The following is a 17,804-nucleotide window of genomic DNA, read 5'->3' as shown; positions in this document are numbered from 1 at the left end:
GCGGCGTACTCAGAAAAAAAAAAAAAAAAAAAAAAGAGGGGGGAGGGGGGATTTCAGGAAATCACGAGTATTAGAAAGAGCTGGGACAGCTGCCATCTATGGTTCTCTCTAAAAATAATAACAACAGCTCCATCGGGGTGTCATGGGCTGCATTTCATGAAGCCTTTTAATTATTAAGGAGTTTCAGTATCCACTCTACCACCAGAATCTCAGGAACAGTCCCTCCACAGCACAGCACCGCTCTGCACCAGCCTTCCCACCTCTGTCCCAAGATCCTGGTGAGGGTGGGGAGGCCCTGGAACAGGGTGCCCAGAGAAGCTGTGGCCACCCCATCCCTGAGAGTGTCCAAGGCCAGGTTAGATGGGGCTTGGAGCAACCTGGAAGAGTGAGTGGAAGGTGTCCCTACCCATGGAAAGGGGTGGAACTGGATGAGCTTTAAGATCCCTCCCAGGCCAAACCATTCCATGATTCTGTGACCAGCAGGTTGACTTGAGCCTTACCCCACTCTGAGCAGAGTACTCTGTTACCATGAGCTGCCCACACTGCAGCTGAAATAACCCTCCCAGATTCTGCCAAGCCTGTTTTGAGTCATGACCCAAGAAAAATGATCTGGTCACACAGAACTGTCTGGTAAAGCTGAATCCCTTAGAAAACATGTGCTTTTTCTGTGCAGACCTGTGGGATTTACCGCCAGTCAGTGCTCCACTGCAGGTGGGACCGGCACCAGTGCAGGATCAAAGCTCAACAGTGCCAGGTCTGGGAGCTCCTGCTCTCCTGGATGCAGCTCCTGGAGCTGATCAGCTCCTCGGCCACCATGGAAAGGCAGCAGCCAGAGGGGACAAGCAGAGGCTGAAGCACTGCAGGCAGCTGAACCCCCCACACACAAGAAACTGCCAGGCTCCTTTTAGGAGATAGAATGTCCCTGCCCCATTTGGAAACTGGCTGAATCCCTGCAGAGATCCTGGTGGAAAGTGCTGAGAAGTCTCACAGTTCTGGAGAACTCTTTCTAATCGCACCCAGCAGAATGGGAGGCGTTTGTTCCATATTAACTTCTATTAACTTCTCTGTATTAACATCCTGCACCCTTCCAAGCTCTCAGCTCCTTCTCTACGCTCCCTCCTGCAGGTGGAAATCAATCCTGCCACACCCTTGCCTGCCCCAGCGTGCTCCCAGGGTGGTACCACGGCTCTGCAAAGCGGACTGGGGAGATAACTGGTGATAAGTGGTGCCTCTCCACCCCCAGGCTCACGCCAGATGAAATGATTCATGAGGTCATGCTGAAAAATGATGACAAAAATAACTTGTTCCGTGAATCAGTAGTTTTCACTGCAAATGAGATTAAAAAATAAATAAGGGCTGTGTTCTGCTCCTGAACCACTGGCAGGGAATAAGGGAGAGCAGGGTAGGAAACTGCCTGCCTGCTGCCATCAGGAAAACTCAGTGGAGATTTTCCTTTTCTAATTCCAGCTATGATCTAACTGCAAGTCATCAGAAAAAAAAAAATGTAAGAAAGGAAGGAATAGCTAAAAGACAAGCTGCTGCCTGGCTCCCACCCTGCCCCACTGCCCAGCGCATTCCATTGCAGGGGGAACAGGAGGACTCTGAACACTCTCTTTTGAAGCAAGATGTGAGCTCTCCTCTACCTCTGAGGAAGGACTGAGCTGCCTTGCTGGGGCAGGAGGAGCAGAACAGGCCTGGGGAGGCTTGCAAGGGCAGAGGGGCAAAAAAAAGTGGGGTCCCCTGGATGGTCCCATCCTCTGCTTCTGCAGGCAGGGAGGGACCAGCTCAGCACATGCTGCTCCTGGGGAGGCCATCCCATGTCAGGAGCAAAGGAGAGGAGAGCTGCTCAGTGCCCTAATGGGAAACAGCTTCCTGCTTCTGTCATCTTCCCATAAGAAACTATGGAAGCTGCACGTTCCAAAATCCTGCAGCTCGGCCCATTGGCCTTTTCATCACCAGGGAAATCGCATTCTGGAGCTGCCTCCTTCATGTTCATCTGCATGGATTAATAAAATAAATATATGGACTAGAGGGGGGTGGGAAGGAGAGCGCTGTGGGGCAGCAGCTGGGGAACAGCCCTGTTCCCTCCAAGGTCTCGTGATTTCTGTGTGCCGCAGCCCAGCAGCTCCACACGCAATTCCTGCCACATCCCAGCACCCAGTGACCAGCTCCTAACCCGTGGAGAGGGACGGCCTCCCTTCCCCAGAGCAGGGACCACATGTTTGCAATCTCAGCATCCAGCCCTGTGTGAAGGGAACAGGGCATGGATACAAGAAGGGGCTGTCAGCCCTTGAGCGGGAGCATTCAAAGCTGATGTCACACGCAGCTGTTCCCTTCCATGTGCTTTCTGGGACGTGTTTGTGAAGAGCCCATCTCCCACAGCTGCAGCTGGGAGTGCTGACAGGGCCGTCAGGCCCTGAGAGCTCTCCTGGTTGTCCTCCCTCCCCCAGAATGACTTGCTGGAGAAAGGGCACTCAGAGGGGCAGATTTAATCAAAGGCTGACACTTGCAGCACTCTCTGTTTATAAAGCCCAGTCCTGAGGTGGAGCAGATGCTGCTGGAGAGGAGCACTGATGTTTCCCAGGATGAGAGACAGGAAGGGGAAAGGTCTGGGCTTTGGGCTGCAGCCATGTCTAAGGACACAAGATCCCTTTTCACGACATTTCAGAGGCATCCACAAACACAAACACAGGGTACAAGAAGCCCACCAATCTCTCAGTTCCCAACTGTGATTTCCAGCCATCCTGCCCCATTCCTCTTCTTCCCTCCACAGCCTTTAAGGAAAGAAGCCAAGTCCAGCAAGGGCTCAAGCTCTGCTTGTTCCTCCTCTTTGTTCAGCAGCCTCACTCCCACCATCTCCCCATACTCAGCCTGCACACAGCACTCTGCAGACATGCCCTCAGGAACCCAAAATCTGTCCCTAGGTGATCCCAATCCTTCCCCTCCTCACTTACCTGATGACATGAGCAACCAGGAAGCTCTGGATGTCAGGGCTGCTGACAAAAGCCAGGTCCCCATTTCCAAGCTCCTGGCAGTGCCGCTGTGCCTCCAGCCACTCTGCCTTCTCCACCACTAGCTGGTAGCAGTGGTTATTTCCCGGGAAAACCAAGCCCTCAGCAGGGCACATGGGGTGAACTGCTGCAGAAAGAACACAGGAATGATGTCCTCTCTATGGGCCACACATCCCAACCCAATCTGGGCAGAGAGGCTCCAGGAATGTCCCAGTCCCGAAGCCAACAAACCCCATTGCTGTTAAAGCGCAAAACACTGCTCAGCCAGGGAGCAAGGAGTGCCCAGAGGAGTCATCCCTCATCCCTCACCCCTCACTGGGAGGTGAGGCCAAGGGGAGGCCCAGGACCCAGTGCCAGCCATCCCAGCACCCCCAGCCAGCCCTGCTCACCCCTGCCCAGCTCTCCAGTCTCCGCAGTGATCCCGTACAGCACCGCGAGCCCGGTGCCGCCCCTATTGCGGATCCGGATGTCCAGGCTCTCGTTTGTCATGACCAAGGAAGGACATTGCAGTTCCAGCTGTTGGGGTGAAGCCACCACCTCAATTTCTGCCTGCTCATATAGGATCCTGGAGCCCACAAGGATGGTGGCAGTGACATTGTACTGCCCGGGTAAGGCATAGGTGTGCACAGCTGTGTGTCCAGTGGTGTTGAGAACCTCTGTCTGGTCCCCAAATTCCCACAGTAAAGTGCTGACAGCAATGGGAATACTGACATTGAAGAGCACGGGCTGGTGCAGGCTGTACTGGGGCTGGAGTCCTGTGAAAGACACAGACAGCTGTGCCTGGAAGGGCGAGGGGACAAGTGAGGGGCCACCACAGCCCTGCCCAGAGAAATGCTCAGTGCAAAATGGCAAACAGCCGGAGGAAGAGTTTGTCTCATGGGCAGTTCCACACAAACACTGCCCCTGGGAGCCAAAACCTCCATACTCCTGGTCTTGAGAGTAACAGAGGGCACTGCAGGTCTCCTCGGTGAGGTTCCCAGAGTGGACAGACGTGAAGAGGATGACAAGCTCAGCTTCTTCAGTGTGGTTGCCTGTCAGACACGTGATGTACTGAGCTCCTACAGGACAGAACAGAAGATCCTCTTGCAAAACAGACACTGGGATGCCATGGACTGGTGAGACCCTCCAAGAGAACCACCCCACACTCCTAGGAATGGAATTCCCCTGCGCAGCTCCTACTCTGAGCATTTCCTTTTTGAGACTTGCCTGGGAAGTCTTTAATCCCCCAGCAACAGTGTCCAAACTCTTTATGCTAATTAGTGATGACAGAAATAACAAGCCAGTCACACAGATTTATGGAGCAGCAGCACTCAGTAAATAAAACAGGGCTTTGGAGAGACCGACATTCCCATGGGACATGGAGCTGCCGAGTCTGACACTCAGAGGAGCCCACAGTGAGACCATGACAAAAGGGTGTCCTTTGGTGGTACCCTGGCTTGGTCTGGTGCAGAATGTTTCATCATGTGCTGCCTGGGACCTCCAGCAACAAATCCAAAACCAAACACGCTTGGGCAGTGGCACACTGGGGACACAGGGGAGATACCGATGGACTCTCCACCAGGCCTACTCCCTGAGGCACCTTTCTCCATGGGGAGAGCCAAGAGCTTCCCTCCCTGCAGGAAAACATGGTGCCGGAGAGGAGGGCAATGCCAGGCCCAGCTGCACCCGAGGGGGTGCAGGGATGCCCACGGGAACAGCACGTGCTGCCGACAGGGAACAGGGACACACACGTGCATGGACACAGAGCCACGACAGCCCCAGGCCCAGAGAACAGCTCATTCCCCTGAGTGTCATCCCCCCTCTCTGGCTTGCACGGGGTGGGACGTTTCCCTGCCACAAACACCCAGGCAGGGCCTCTCCCTCGGCCTCTGCCCACGCGGCCTGGCCACGTTTGCTCCGCTGTTGCTGCTGGTTGCTACAACATCCCCCCCAAACATCTCAACAGCTCCAGTCTCGTGCGATCTTCCCAGATCAAACCCATCCAACTGTCCAGCTTCCTCCACGGCCTTCCGGCAAACACTGAGCCACTTCTCCTAAGAACAGTCCCTGGAGAGGAGCACGGCATGGGAACTGCTCTGTTTTCTACCACCAGCCTGGTCATTCTTCATCCCCTGCCGGTCACTAAGAACTGTCAGGAGCTGGCAGGCTGTCCCAGCCTACTCGCATTACACTGAATTACCCAGAAGGCAGCCTCACATTATTGTTTCCACACTGGCTTTAAGTAGTTCAAGAGGCAACAACTGATTATCAAGAGCAGTAACAGTGCCAAGTGTTTTTCCCTTTGACAATTCCTGCAAGATGCTGCAAGCTGGGGTAGCTTTGCTGGGGGAAGAGGAACAACCACCACCCAGATTTTGGTCCTGGGGATCACTGTGCCTCACCAGGCAGCTCAGCTGGCCCCCCCACCAGCTCTGGGTCCCTCAGCCTAATCCCTGCACACTCCTGTCACACAGCTCTGGGTCCCTCATCCCTGCATCCTCCTGTCACACAGCTCCCAAATTAAAGGAGATGCCTGCTGCCTGCCATAGGGAGCCCTTACTCTCCCTCTCTCTCTCTTATTCCGGGATAACCAAACATCTGGGCAGGATTAGCCTTCTTAGGGCTCTCCTTTTTCCAGTGAATCACTGCCTGACATTTCTCCTGGCCAAGCAGTCAGAAAAATGCCCCTGCAGCAGGTAGCTGTAGAGCAGGGCAGTGTTCATTCAACGCTCCCAATGTGGAGCCCTGTCACCTGCAAAGACCCAACTCAGCATGTCCTCAGGTGCCATCACCTCCCATCAGGTTTCAGTGCTTGAAGTCAGCCTTTTCAAACCCTGGGAGAATGAAAGCCTGAGGCTGCAGGTCATGGAGCCAGTGTCCTGTGGTGCCTGGTCTGTGATGAGGGCTAATCTCAGCCCTGGTGTGACTGACTTGATCCTTAAGGCACCAGCATACAGACTGTGTGACCAACACCTGCTTAATTAGATTAGAACTGGTGACTCGAGGTCTGAAGAGGCTGATGTGATCCCAGCTGCCCCTGGGCCCATCACTCCCATGCAGTCACCTCCACCCCACAGCCTTTCCTTACCACAGGTGGCATTGAGGAACACGACATCGAAGAGGGACAGGTTTGCCACCTCGGGGGGGTGGGCACATCTCGTGTCCAACGCCTCAAGGACTCTCACTTTTCTGTCTTCCACCCAGCGGGGCAACCAGGACAGTTTGCAGTCACATACAAATGGATTCCAACTTAAGTTTCTGTCAGAGGGAGATCAGAACAAGTTAGGGATTAATGTGACATGTGCTAAGCCTTAATTACAGCAGTGTGCCGAGCCCTCCCTGTTCCCATCTGTGCCACTCCACTGAAAGGCTTTGGAATAACTGGGAGGGGAGTTAACGAATAGGGAATCAAGCAATAATTAACGTGATTTTTCTAGAGGCTAGAATTAGGCAAGTACTCCAAGTACTTTTTTAACTCTACAAATAATTGTTGCAATTAGAAGCAAATGACAGACACAATCATATATCTAAAATAACCTGTCATGCAAGAGCCCCTGGATATGAGGGCAGCCTTTCCTGCTCAGGGGACTATTTACAGCTCCATTAAAAAACAGCTAAGAGAATAAAATTGATCTGTCAAAAAAAGAAATGCAAAGTCAATGATAATCTTTCCATGTGGCAGTTCAACGAAAAGATGGAAACTTTAATTGCAGCTAAGCTTGATCCAAATTACAGCCTTTGGCACTCAGCTGTGAGCAGGACAGAGCTGGAGCTGTGTGTGGAGCTGATGCCAGCAGGGCTGGGTGTTCGCAGGGCTGAGCCCTGACTTTGGGGCTGAAAGCACCACTTTGCCACCAGGCCAAGCAGGGACAGGCTCCCTGGGACACAGCCCACAGGGCCTTTGTGTCTCTATCCAGAGTCACTTGTGAGCCAAACTGCAAAGCTGAGAATGCTCTTTGTGTCCCGTCCTCAGGGAGAATGTAGGACTGAGTTTTTCTCTCGCTTGCCAAGAGGGCTTGCATGGGGTTAATCCTTTGGCTCGTCCAGAGGCAGAACTGCCATTTGTGATGTGACTTCATGGATCTCTTCCAGAAATGTGTGGCTTCCCCATAACATCAAAAGACTTCAATTAAAAAACAAAACCTAAACACTTGGATCACTTAGGGACAAGTGACTTGAATACCTCAGTCAGGACCTACCAGGCTTCAGGAATCACTGGATCCTCCAGTCTCAAGGTGTGACCATGCAAACAGGACTGCATGACCCAGAGCATGGTCAGAGATAAGAACCTCAGCAGAGCTGGCGTGGGAGAGAAGCAAGGAAGACAAGAAGGCAGCGGCAGAGATTGGAGATATCCAGGAGACAGAGGCACAGATAAGGAAGAGGTCAGGACTGAAGGACACCAACAGGACCCAGGAGCAGGACACAGCTTGAGAAAGAAACTGGAGACACCCCAAAAGGCAGCTGCTTGGATGCCCAAGATCTCTCCAAGTCACCACAGCCTCCCACCCCACCACGAAAGGAAGGAATGTTTCAAGGAAAGGTCTACATAAAGAACTGGGAAACAAAGAGGATGAACTTACATTTCACTTAAATTAAATAAATTATCAAATATTCCATCTTCTAATGTAGAAATCTGGTTGTGGCTTATATCTCTGTAAAAGAGAGAAAAGTTCATCATGTTAGAAGCGACTTCCTTGTCACTGCGGCTTTTCCCTGTGAGGGTGCTGAGGCCCTGGCACAAGCTGCCCAGAGAAGCTGTGGCTGCTCCATCCCTGGGAATGTCCAAGGCCAGGCTGGACAGGGCTCTGAGCAGCCTGGGATGGTGGAAGGTGTCCGTACCCATGGCAGGCGGTGGCACTGAATGGGCTTTAAGGTCCCTTCCAGTACCAATACACATTTTTGGATAATTCTCATTCTCTGACCTTGAGCTCCTCTCCATCCAGCAGTACAGAGGGTCAAATCCTGCCCAATTCCAAATACCAATAATTCCCAAATCACCAGACTGAGCAGCTAAAGGCCTCGAGGAAGGAGCCCACAGACAGGACCACGTGGGGCTCGGGAGATGAGGTAAAGCAAGAACGAGGCAAAGCAGTGCAACATGAGCCAGGGCCCAGCTCAGACGTGCTGGGGGCACTGGGGGGACTGGAGGGCACAGCATGTACTTACAGCTTTGCCAGCGAAGTCAGGCTTCTGAATAGCTCAACATCTAAACCACTGATCCTGTTATTGGAAAGATCCCTAAGGAAAGAAAAAAAAACATTTTCAGCCTTCATTCAACCTTGTTTTGTCACACTTCCATTACCAGACCTCAGAAGAGCCTCACTCCAAACTCCAGCCAGAAACCCAACTGGAAATTTGGTGTGTTGAAGGCAGAGCATTTTTCCCAGCCAAAGAAAACACCCTTCCCAAAACCATAAAGGACTTGCTGCTCATATAACCTGGAAATAGAGACCAGGAGTCTCAGGATGTGCCTCCACTCTGCAGCACACCTGGAGCAATTACACCACACCACACATGGTACTAAGTGTGATGCATCGTTTAAAAGACATTCAAGTCTAATCTATGTTCAAAGAAGTCCTTAAGAAGTAATTTAGACTCAAGTAGTAATTAACTCAGAGAAAAATTTACGATTAACTTCCAAGTGAGTTTCTCGTGCCAAAGCCCTGATCAGTAATTACACAATTGATGTGTCAACTCTACATTTTAAACATCTTTTTGTCTCTCTTTGGAAAAGCTTAAAATGGAAGAAGCAGCAACAAAGAATATTTTCCATTTGAAATCAGGACAGATTGTCATTCTAAAAGGAATACTGCTTAAAAAAATCTCCAGTTGCTCCCAGTAACACCAACAGCCTTCAGCTCATCCAAACTAAACTGTCCCTGTCCAGCCCAGCTCTCTCCTCACCCACCATCCTCCTTCCCAAATTTAAATGTCACTCAGAGAAGAAGTGAAAGTTTCGCTCATCAGCCTCCACTTGTTCCCAATTAACTTCGCTATTCGTTTTCAGACAAATCTCCTTTGGCCTAAACGTTCTTTTAGCAGCATCAAAACACTTATTCCAAGCCCATATGATGGTTCTTATCCTTCATGGATTTCTGGCAGAGCTCCCAGGAGAGGACAGGGCTGGACACACTTTGCCACCAGAGCCGTTCTCCTGCCATCTCCTTTCTCACTTTTTTTCCTACAAACACCTCCTCTCCTTTCTCCTGGCTGTCTCACCTGTTATTTCTACCCCTTAATCAATTATTTCTTGGTTTGATCTGACATTTAAACTTCATTTATCCAAATGAAAATAATTCTGCCAAACTGGCACGAAAATTACGTACGATTCCAGGAAACTGGGGATAAGTAACAGGGATGGATGTCTCTTTAAAAGGTTTATTTTCCCTGATTTTGCTGTCTGGGAGTTCTTTGCCAAGCTGAGACTGGATTCAGAAGAGTTCACCAGCAACACCAATACAGAATCCAAGAAATGTGCAAAATAAAAGTTCAATAAATACATTAAAAAAAGGATGCTAACAAAAATATCCGACCACTCTAGTGATCTCTGTCTCAGGGCAGCTGGGACAGCAGTGGAGGAGCACAGAGCATCCCTGGCTGAGTCACACTCTGCACAGGGGACAGCAAAGTCACCCCCAAACCTGCTCTCAGCTCCCCCTTGGAAGACAAGCACAGAGACAGCTCGGACTGGAATCCAGGCTGCTGCCAGCCAGGACAGACCCCTCCTTGGGGAAGCCCCAGCTCCACTTCTCCTCAAGCACTTTCTGTACACTGAAGCCCTGTCCCTGCACCCTCCTGCACCACTGCACCTGTGTGGGAAAGGACCAGACCACCAAGCAGCCACCTTACAGGGAGCCCAGTGCAAATATTTCCCTTCTCCTCTGAAATACCTGGAAGTCGCCCATTTAGTTTTTAGGCAGCACCTCAAGTCCAAGGAAAGGAAATGGGAGTTTCAGCTCGGATGCTTTCCTGCTCCTCGCCCAGACAAGCAAAACCTCCAAAACAAACCATTCAGCTGCTACAAAAACAGGGCTCTGCCATTTCCAAGAGCCTCTTCCATGGTGTTCCTTGACTGCAGGGGGAGCATGGCGCAAGGGGAGGCTTGGGAGGGTGTCAGGACACTCGGATCCTGTCTTTGGGGTGCCAGCACTGTCGTGTCTCACAGCTGGAGAGGGCTCCTGTGCCTTGTTCTCCTTTATCTGCTGATAAAGAACCTTGGCTGGCATCCTGCACACTCCACAGCCCAGCTGATATCAGGTGTGATCAGCTGAGCTCACCCGTCTGACCACCCTGACCCACAGCCCAGTGTGCAGAGATGTTCCACCTCTGGGATTCCCAGGGGAGGGCTGGGGCTCAGCTCCAGAGGCTGTAATTAACCCAAACCCAAACCCAAACATTTTGTCACACTTCACTACAACTCAGATGCTTCCCAAGGATCCCAAGCCCTTGGTTCCCACCCTCTGTCTCCCACATTCACAGACGCTGCTGAGCTCCACCCAGGCCAGGCACCAGCTGGCACCCACCGGTACCTACAAACCAGGGCCAATTCCCTTGCTGCATCCTTGCCCTCATGATCCCGTGAGGAACTGGTACAAAACCTCTCAGCTTTCACCCTCCCTGACCTCCTGGGTGCCGAGCCTGCGAGGGAAGCAGAGCTCCTGTTGACAGGACAGCAGGGAGAAGTGAGGAATGGTGGCGGATCCAGCGCCTGCCACCTCCAGCCAGGAGCCGGGGAGCTGCCTGCTGCCTTCTCCCACTGCTCCCTCTCCAACGTGTATGGAAAATCGTGTTATGCCTTCCTGGCATAGAAGAGGTGGCTGTGAACCAAGCTGGGCTGCAGAAAAAAAAATAAACCAGGAAATACTGAGCAATAAAAGCCAAGGCAAAGGCTGTGGGACAGAGCTCAGCCTGGCGGTACCACAAACTGCCACGACTGTATTTTCCCAGCCCACTGCCAGGCCGGAGGAAATTCAGAGCAGGTTCAAAGCAGAGCTGAAGCCAGCAGCAAACAAGGCTCTCCATTGACATTCTCTGCACACGCAGCCTGCTGCCCTCCTCTCAAGAAGAAAGAAAAATGCAGTTTCCTGTGGCTCAGGGGACTTCAGGAACACACTGTGCCTCCTGGAAAAGGGCAACCACGAGTCACAACTTCTCAACATTTTACACCTGTAAAATGGAGCAATGCAATGCCAGAGGCTGGGAGGCTTCTCCACATTCTGTGGGACATGGGGCATGAAAAGTCACCAAAAATTATAGTACAGGACACAAACAGTGTTACAGAGTGCTAGCTCCCCACACAGCCACGTCCCGCTTATCCGCCTAGCAAAGGGAGAGATTCAAATACTTCTGGAAAAGGGAGTTGGTTTTGGGAGGAAGGTGAAGCTTTGGAAAATAAGGGAATATTTAGTAATGAGAGCATCAACCTGAGCCTTGGGAGCCTTCAGCTCCATCCCAGCCCTGCTACCGACTCCCTGTGTGATGCCAGCTGCATCCCTGAGCCTCTCTGGAGCTGTGGATAGCCACAGCCCACCTCCTGGAGAGGGTGAGGATGGATCCATCACAGACACCACCAGCCTGACCTGCTCCTGATGGACTCGGGGAATACTGGGGGAAAAAGCATCAAGAACTGGCTCCTTTCTCAGCTGCTGCTCTGCAGCAGTGCCGATGGAAGAGGGAGGGAACGGGAGGGCTCGGTGCTGATGGAGGGAAGCAGGAGGGAGCAGGAGGGCTCAGTGCCACCCACTCCATCCCTCGCTGATGCTCAGAAGCCCCCCCCAGTGCCAGCCCAGGGGTTATTCCTGCACACTGTAGTGGCCAGACTGGTTTTGGGGCACTGCTGTTTGCTCCCTCATTCCACAGAACATGTAATGTTCGGCACAGTATGGGCGGCCCCGCTGCCAAGCCTGATGTCATGCTCTCATTATGTCATTTGTGGGCCCGTTCTGCCTCCATCTCACAAAAAAGGAGGGAGGGGGAGAGAGGGCAGCGCTTCCCCAGCCCTTTTGGTGCATGGAGCCCTGCCAGAACAGTAATGGGAAAAGCATCCAGAGATGGAGAAGCGTCTGAGCGAGAGGAGCCCGCGCAGCTTGGGCAGAGCACGGTGGGGCCGCAGGAGAGAAGCTCCAGGTCGGTAAGCCGTGATCAAGGCTCAGGTTTCTGTGGGGCAGTGAAGCTACAGAGGTGCCAGGGAAAGACAGCTCCCAGCAAAGCCCAGCAGTGCTCCCACAGTGCTCCCATTTCTCACCCCATCATGCAGGTTGTGGCTGCCCCTGGATCCCTGGAAGTGTCCAAGGCCAGCTTGGACAGGGCTTGGAGCAACCTGGGACAGTGGAAGGTGTCCCTGCCCATGGCAGGGGGTGGCACTGGATGGGCTTTAAGGTCCCTTTGAATCCAAACCATTCCAGGATTCTATGAAAAGCCAGGCTGCACCGTTCTACACCCTGAGACCAGTCAGGACAAGGGACAGAGGGACATGTGAGATGGCTGGTGAGACACAGCGAAGCCCAGAGCTTCCAGAGCCTTCCATCACCTGCCAGATCCACAAACTGCCCAAGAGATCCCCTGCACAGCCCAAAAGCTGCCTCCCATGTTGCCATGGCAAACACTTCCCTGTCTCCAGGAACAAAAGGCAGCACAGAGCTGATCCTGCCTGACACACAGAACAGACTTTCCAGAAAAGAGCAGGAAAAACTGTGTGTGCTTTTGCCCGCCTGAGCCAGGAAAAATTACAGGTTTTTGCTGATCTGATTCCTTTTTTCTTCATCTTTTGGCTTACACCTCTCCAAGGAAGCACAGAAGAAACAGTGTGCAGAGGTGAGGATAAAAATTATTTCCACAAATGGCTATGGAAATATGAAAAACCACGAATTTTCCTGTGTGCTGGGCACAGGGAGCAATGCTGTGGTCCTGCAGTAGGGGCAGGGACACCCTGGCTGGTAGGAACAGTCTCACCACTCTCCTGCACCAGGAGTTCTCTGCCTTTCAACACAGACAGGAGGCAAACAGCACACGGAGATCTTCATCACCAGCTACTGGTTTCAATCATGCTGAAGCAGGGATTTTCCAAGGCCAAAGGATTCCAGCTCCACCACACATCACCCCCAAGAGCTGCGGCCCAGCACCAAGAGGGGCCTTTCACTGGTGGCAGGCAGCTGTGAGCACCCTCATGTCCCCGAGGCCATCACAGCACGATGACTATTTATTTGTTCATTTTGAATTTATGAGTTTCAAATGCTGGCCCAAGTCCTTGGCTCTCTCTGAGGAATTTGCCCCAAAAGACTTTTCATAAAAATTCATCTAAAAATGGAATATTATCTTCTTACAGCAAAATCCTAATTGTTGATACGAAATGCAGGGCAAGATGAGCATCTTTGCAATGTTCTGTATACTCTGTGTTCTCCTGAAGAGAGTAAAGCACTCCCAGTATGCCCTCGCAGGGCAGCTGTGCCAGGAGCAGACCCCGATGTCTCTCCCACCTCCTGCAGGATCACAAACAGGTCACTCCATCACTGTGGGCTCCCTGAGCAGGGGGATGAAGCAACGCTCCTCCCTCACCTCACTGCCTTGCCTCATCCTGCTCACGCCTCTCCCTGAGCACCAGCACAAGAAGACTCTTGGATTTGTAGGAGTAACTTGAAGGTTGGGGCCACAGGCTCTTCACAGCTCAGGAAAAGGGGCTGTGAGAGCCTGTGCTCCGAGACGCAGGGAAAAGACTGAGCTGAGAGCTCAGGGCACCCCAGGTGACACAGTCCCTCCTACATTCCCTCTGCTCCTGTGCCCATGCCTCATTCCTGGAGCAAATGGAGGAGGTGAGGCTGTAAACACCTGCAGGATGCGCAGACAGGGCATCCCTGTCACAACCAGGGTGTCCCACCCACACCCAGGCCACCCCCACCATGATCAGAGCACTGCATTCACAGCTATGGCACCCCTGCCACAGCCAGGGTGTCCCAACCACGGCCAGGGTGTCCCAAACACAGTCACTACATCCCCATCACAAATCCTCACAATAACCTGGGCATCCCAACCCTGGCCAGGGCACCCCCATGAGGGTCGGGATAAGCCCTCCCTCCAGGTGGGAGCTGTCTGCAGAGCAGCTGTGGCTCCAGGAGCAGCTCCTGGCATCCCTGCAGCCAGCAGCTTTCCGTAAACTTTCCCAAATATGGTTATGAAGCCGGAGCAGGGATGGAGCCACTCACACAAAGGGGACGTGTTACCTCATGCAGCGACGTCATGCTCTGGCAGGGCCATCCTGGAGGCCATGGCATCATGTGCTCCATCCCTCTCCCCCTGGCCAGGGGGCTGGGAAGGGGCTCCCAGGATCCAGGACCCACAGCTCAGCTCCTCTTGCAAGTTATTCTTACACTGAACTGACTTCATCTCCTCACTCCCAACACCCAAACAGTGCCAAAGGCAAGGCAGGCACTGGGGTGTCACCAGTGCTTGGGGAAGCCAGGAGGGTGCTCCAGTGGGGCAGGGAGAAGGATACAAGGATAGCCACCATTATGAGAGGTCCCTGCCACCTTCTGAGCCATCCGAGTGACCAGGAGCTGGCACTGACCAGGGCTGGCGCCGGCCACGGTCCTTCCCTCGCTGCCAAGAGGTGACTTCATGTGGCACAGAACAAGGAAGAAACCTCAGGCATCACCCAACCCTGCGACACCACGGCCAAGGATGGGAACAGCAGAGACCTCCAGCTTGGGAAAGCAGCAACCCAAATACTGAAATCAAGCTGATGTCCATAATTAGCGCCGCACGTAAACGAGCTGTCTGCAGCTCCAGCCAGGGAAATGTCAGCCCTGCAAGCACACATTTGTTTCATGGAAAGTCTGCAAAGCAACCAACAATGTGATAAATCCAAGTATCTCCCCAGCACACGTAGCAGAGCTCAAGCAGATCCTATTAAGATGCCTGCAGCCCAAATCCTACTGCTTTCCACGCTGATCCCCACTTCTTCCCCCAAAATACATCTGTCCCCATGTCCTGTGCCACTGTGTGCCAACACACAGCAGTTCCAATGCCCAGCTCTGGTCTCCTGAAAACCCAGCATGTTTCCAAGTCAGCATGTTGGGAGCCCAGGGACATTTGATTTTACCATAAAAAGGGAGCCCTCTGGAAGCTGTAATTTAGGGATTACACAACTGAGCTGCTCAGTGCTTAATCTTCCTTGCACAAAGTAAGGAGTTTTCAATAAATGTTTAGGTATTACTGATATTAATTCACCACTGGGACAGGGAATGGCGTAGATAATCCTTGTGCCCTGGTTTTTTATTACTTAATTTGTATTTATTTTATAAGTGAGGCTTTTCCTTGGACAGCTGTCCTCTAGGGATGTGAGAAATAATAAAACCCCAATGCTACTTAGTCCTAGCACTGTAAATTCTGCAGTACACAGCAAAGTAGCCACAGGCAGGGTTCAGGGGATGCAAGAGGCTCAGGATAATGCTGGACTGATCACAGGGATGTGTCACTGAGCTGACACGGGAGCTGGAGCCAAGGGACATGAAGAACTCCAGGAAGTCTTCTCCAAAGCACACGTCCTATTTGCAAACACTGGTGAAGTCTGAATGGCCTGTTCCTTGGAAACCTTCTGGGGTATCTGTGTTTTGTATCCCAAAAGGAACAGGGGAACAATTTGGGCATCACTGACACAGAATGAGAGCCACGAACCAGGGACTGCCTGATCCTCCAAAACACGGGGAGATCTCTAAAAACCTTCATGCCACTTCCGAGCTGAATTCAGAGCACAACCCAGCTGACAGCAGGTGAGACTGATAAGGCAGTATCAGATCAAAAGCAATTTCTTCAAACACTTGGGAAATAATTCTCTCATTTCTCACAAGGAACAGTCAGAGTGTTGTCAGGCACCAGCACCGGCAGCACAAACGAAGGAAAAACAAAGCCACAAGTAGCAAAACACAGCACTCAGAGGGGACCAGGAAATCCTGGAATGGTTTGGGTGGGAAGGGACCTTAAAGATCATCCAGTTCCACCTCCTGCCATGGGCAGAGACACCTTCCACTAGCCCAGGTTGCTCCAAGCCCCGGAGTCCACAAAGGATTGAGGATTTAGGAGAAACAACAGCAACCAGGCAAAACCTCTTGTGACAGGTAAAGCAGACATGCAAAGGGCACATAGGCAAGTCTCATGGCCAAAGCCATGAGGTGGCTGAAGGACAGTGTCACCACATCCCTGACTCCCTCTGGGTGTGGGGTGAGCTCCTGCTGTGGACCTCCCACTGCTGGAGCAGCACAAAGCTAAGCAGACCAAACTGAAAGCATTTTTGGTCATTTCCTCCTGAGTTATTTGAAAAGTTTGAACTCCAGGCCCTGTTCCCAAATTCCCCAGCCCATACCTCCTGCAGGGCACACGGAGCAAAGGGATGGGGACAGCACCAGCCTGGCTCCACACAGACCTGCCAGGACTCACCTTGGTGCTGACACGGACACAACTTCCCCTTCCCCCAGTCCCCAGAACCGGACTGTCCCTTCCCACGTCAGGTAACGCTCCTCAAACCTTTCCCTTTCACAGCTGACAGTCCCAATCTGTTCAACCTTTAGCTAACAGCCCCCTCCAACACCTCCAAGTTTTCCAGGTTCCTGGGTGGTTGCTGAAGAAAAAGTTTTGTGTCTATTTTAGTCCTGTCTGTCACTTGATTTTCATCTCCAATATGTTTTACCAACAACACTTCATTTAAGAGGCTCCCCATTTTAGGCTCTCACCAACATCCTTCAGCTCCAGCATGGGATGTTCCCTGAAAATAGCTGATGAGGAAAAAGACAAGAAGAAAGGAAGCCCCAAGAAGAAAGGAAGACCCACTCAGGTCCAGGCCTGGCAGAGCACTGTCAATGATGGAGGCCAACTTTGAGCAGGACTTTGCAGCACAGCCTGTCTGGAGAGCTGATGAGCCTCTTGACTTACCTTCTTCTTCCCCAGAGGGAAAACTCATGGATTCGGGGCCATCAGATTAGTACTTGGTATGTTTAAAAGCAGCCCAAAGTAAACAGTGCTGCTCTGTGATGCTGAGCACAGCCCTGAGTTCACAGCCACTGCCTGCGACAGAAAATCCCCAGAGCAGGAGAGCTGGGAGCAAACAAACAGCAAAGTGCAGCAGGTTCAGGCCCCCAGACCTGGCCAAACCACGGCTGCAGCACAGTTCAGTTGTGTTTTCCCTGCAGTCCTGATGTTAGGGCTGCTTTCCATGGTTTATCCCAACAACTCAAACACTGCAAATCATCAGATTCCACACACCAATTCTTGTGTCAAGCCCAAGCAGGCAGCTCCCAGCCTTCCAGAGGATGTTGCCATCTCACATAAAGACTCTGAGAACCATTGAAAGGTTTGGGTTGCAAGGGACCTTAAAAGCAGGATGGGGCTTGAAGCAAACTGATGTGGTGGGAAGTGTCCCTTCCCATGGCAGGGCATTAGAACTAGATGGGCTTTAAGGCATCTTCCAACCCAAACAATCGTTTGGGTCAAGTCTGTCATTCTATGAAACATTCTGAAGCCAGTGTTTAATCCCTTTAATATCTATAGTGTTGATTTTTTCATTCCAATTCCTGACAAATACATGTGACATTGAGTCAAACTCAAAAATTTGACTCGGAATTCAAATTCTGACTTCTTGCAGAAGTCAGATGTGTATTACATCAACATCAGCATCTTCTGCTCCTCCATCTGTAAAGTTACTTAAAAGGCAGAGGTTTGGGAGATGAATTTTCCATAAGTGGATTTTCCATGTTGACTGCCACTAATTACACCATCCCCCTTAATTTTTAGCTAATGCCATGCTAGTCACAGCAGTGTTTCTCC

The 17,804-nt window shown here is 51.8% G+C and overlaps 2 protein-coding genes across 3 annotated transcripts in view; both read right to left on the bottom strand.

The window, feature by feature from the left end:
* PKD1 (polycystin 1, transient receptor potential channel interacting) overlaps positions 1–1,268 on the bottom strand; it is a 39,550-nt gene extending 38,282 nt beyond the window's left edge. The window contains exon 1 of the mRNA XM_017734267.1: positions 1,250–1,268. Within this exon, the coding sequence (XP_017589756.1) occupies positions 1,250–1,268 (19 nt within the window). The remainder of the gene's footprint in view (positions 1–1,249) is intronic.
* A 1,659-nt stretch (positions 1,269–2,927) lies between these two features.
* LOC108446691 (polycystin-1-like) lies at positions 2,928–8,281 on the bottom strand. 2 transcript variants are annotated; one of them, XM_017734008.1, is made up of 5 exons: positions 8,160–8,281; positions 7,574–7,645; positions 6,079–6,248; positions 3,401–4,069; positions 2,928–3,135 (listed from the first exon to the last, which is right to left on the bottom strand). In XM_017734008.1, the coding sequence occupies exons 1-5, from the start codon at positions 8,264–8,266 to the stop codon at positions 2,951–2,953; spliced, it is 1,203 nt and encodes a 400-aa protein (XP_017589497.1). In that variant the 5' UTR covers positions 8,267–8,281; the 3' UTR covers positions 2,928–2,950. The 2 variants fall into 2 exon arrangements, with proteins under 2 accessions (XP_017589497.1, XP_017589496.1); XM_017734007.1 differs by having other exon boundaries at positions 2,929–3,138.
* Positions 8,282–17,804: the final 9,523 nt, after the last annotated feature.

This window comes from Corvus brachyrhynchos, unplaced genomic scaffold, assembly GCF_000691975.1.
Source record: "Corvus brachyrhynchos isolate BGI_N302 unplaced genomic scaffold, ASM69197v1 scaffold5, whole genome shotgun sequence".
NCBI lineage: Eukaryota > Metazoa > Chordata > Aves > Passeriformes > Corvidae > Corvus > Corvus brachyrhynchos.
This window is presented reverse-complemented; position numbering and strand designations above follow the sequence as displayed.

What these genes read in the sequence shown, in the direction of transcription:
- LOC108446691 (XM_017734007.1), bottom strand. Translation starts at nt 8,266, where the DNA reads ATGAAGGCTGAAAATGTTTTTTTTTCTTTCCTTAGGGATCTTTCCAAT. An exon ending in TTATTTAATTTAAGTGAAAT is followed by an intron (nt 6,249 to 7,573) that starts GTAAGTTCATCC and finishes TCCCTCTGACAG; the next exon opens with AAACTTAAGTTGGAATCCAT. An exon ending in GTTCCTCAATGCCACCTGTG is followed by an intron (nt 4,070 to 6,078) that starts GTAAGGAAAGGC and finishes TCTGTCCTGTAG; the next exon opens with GAGCTCAGTACATCACGTGT.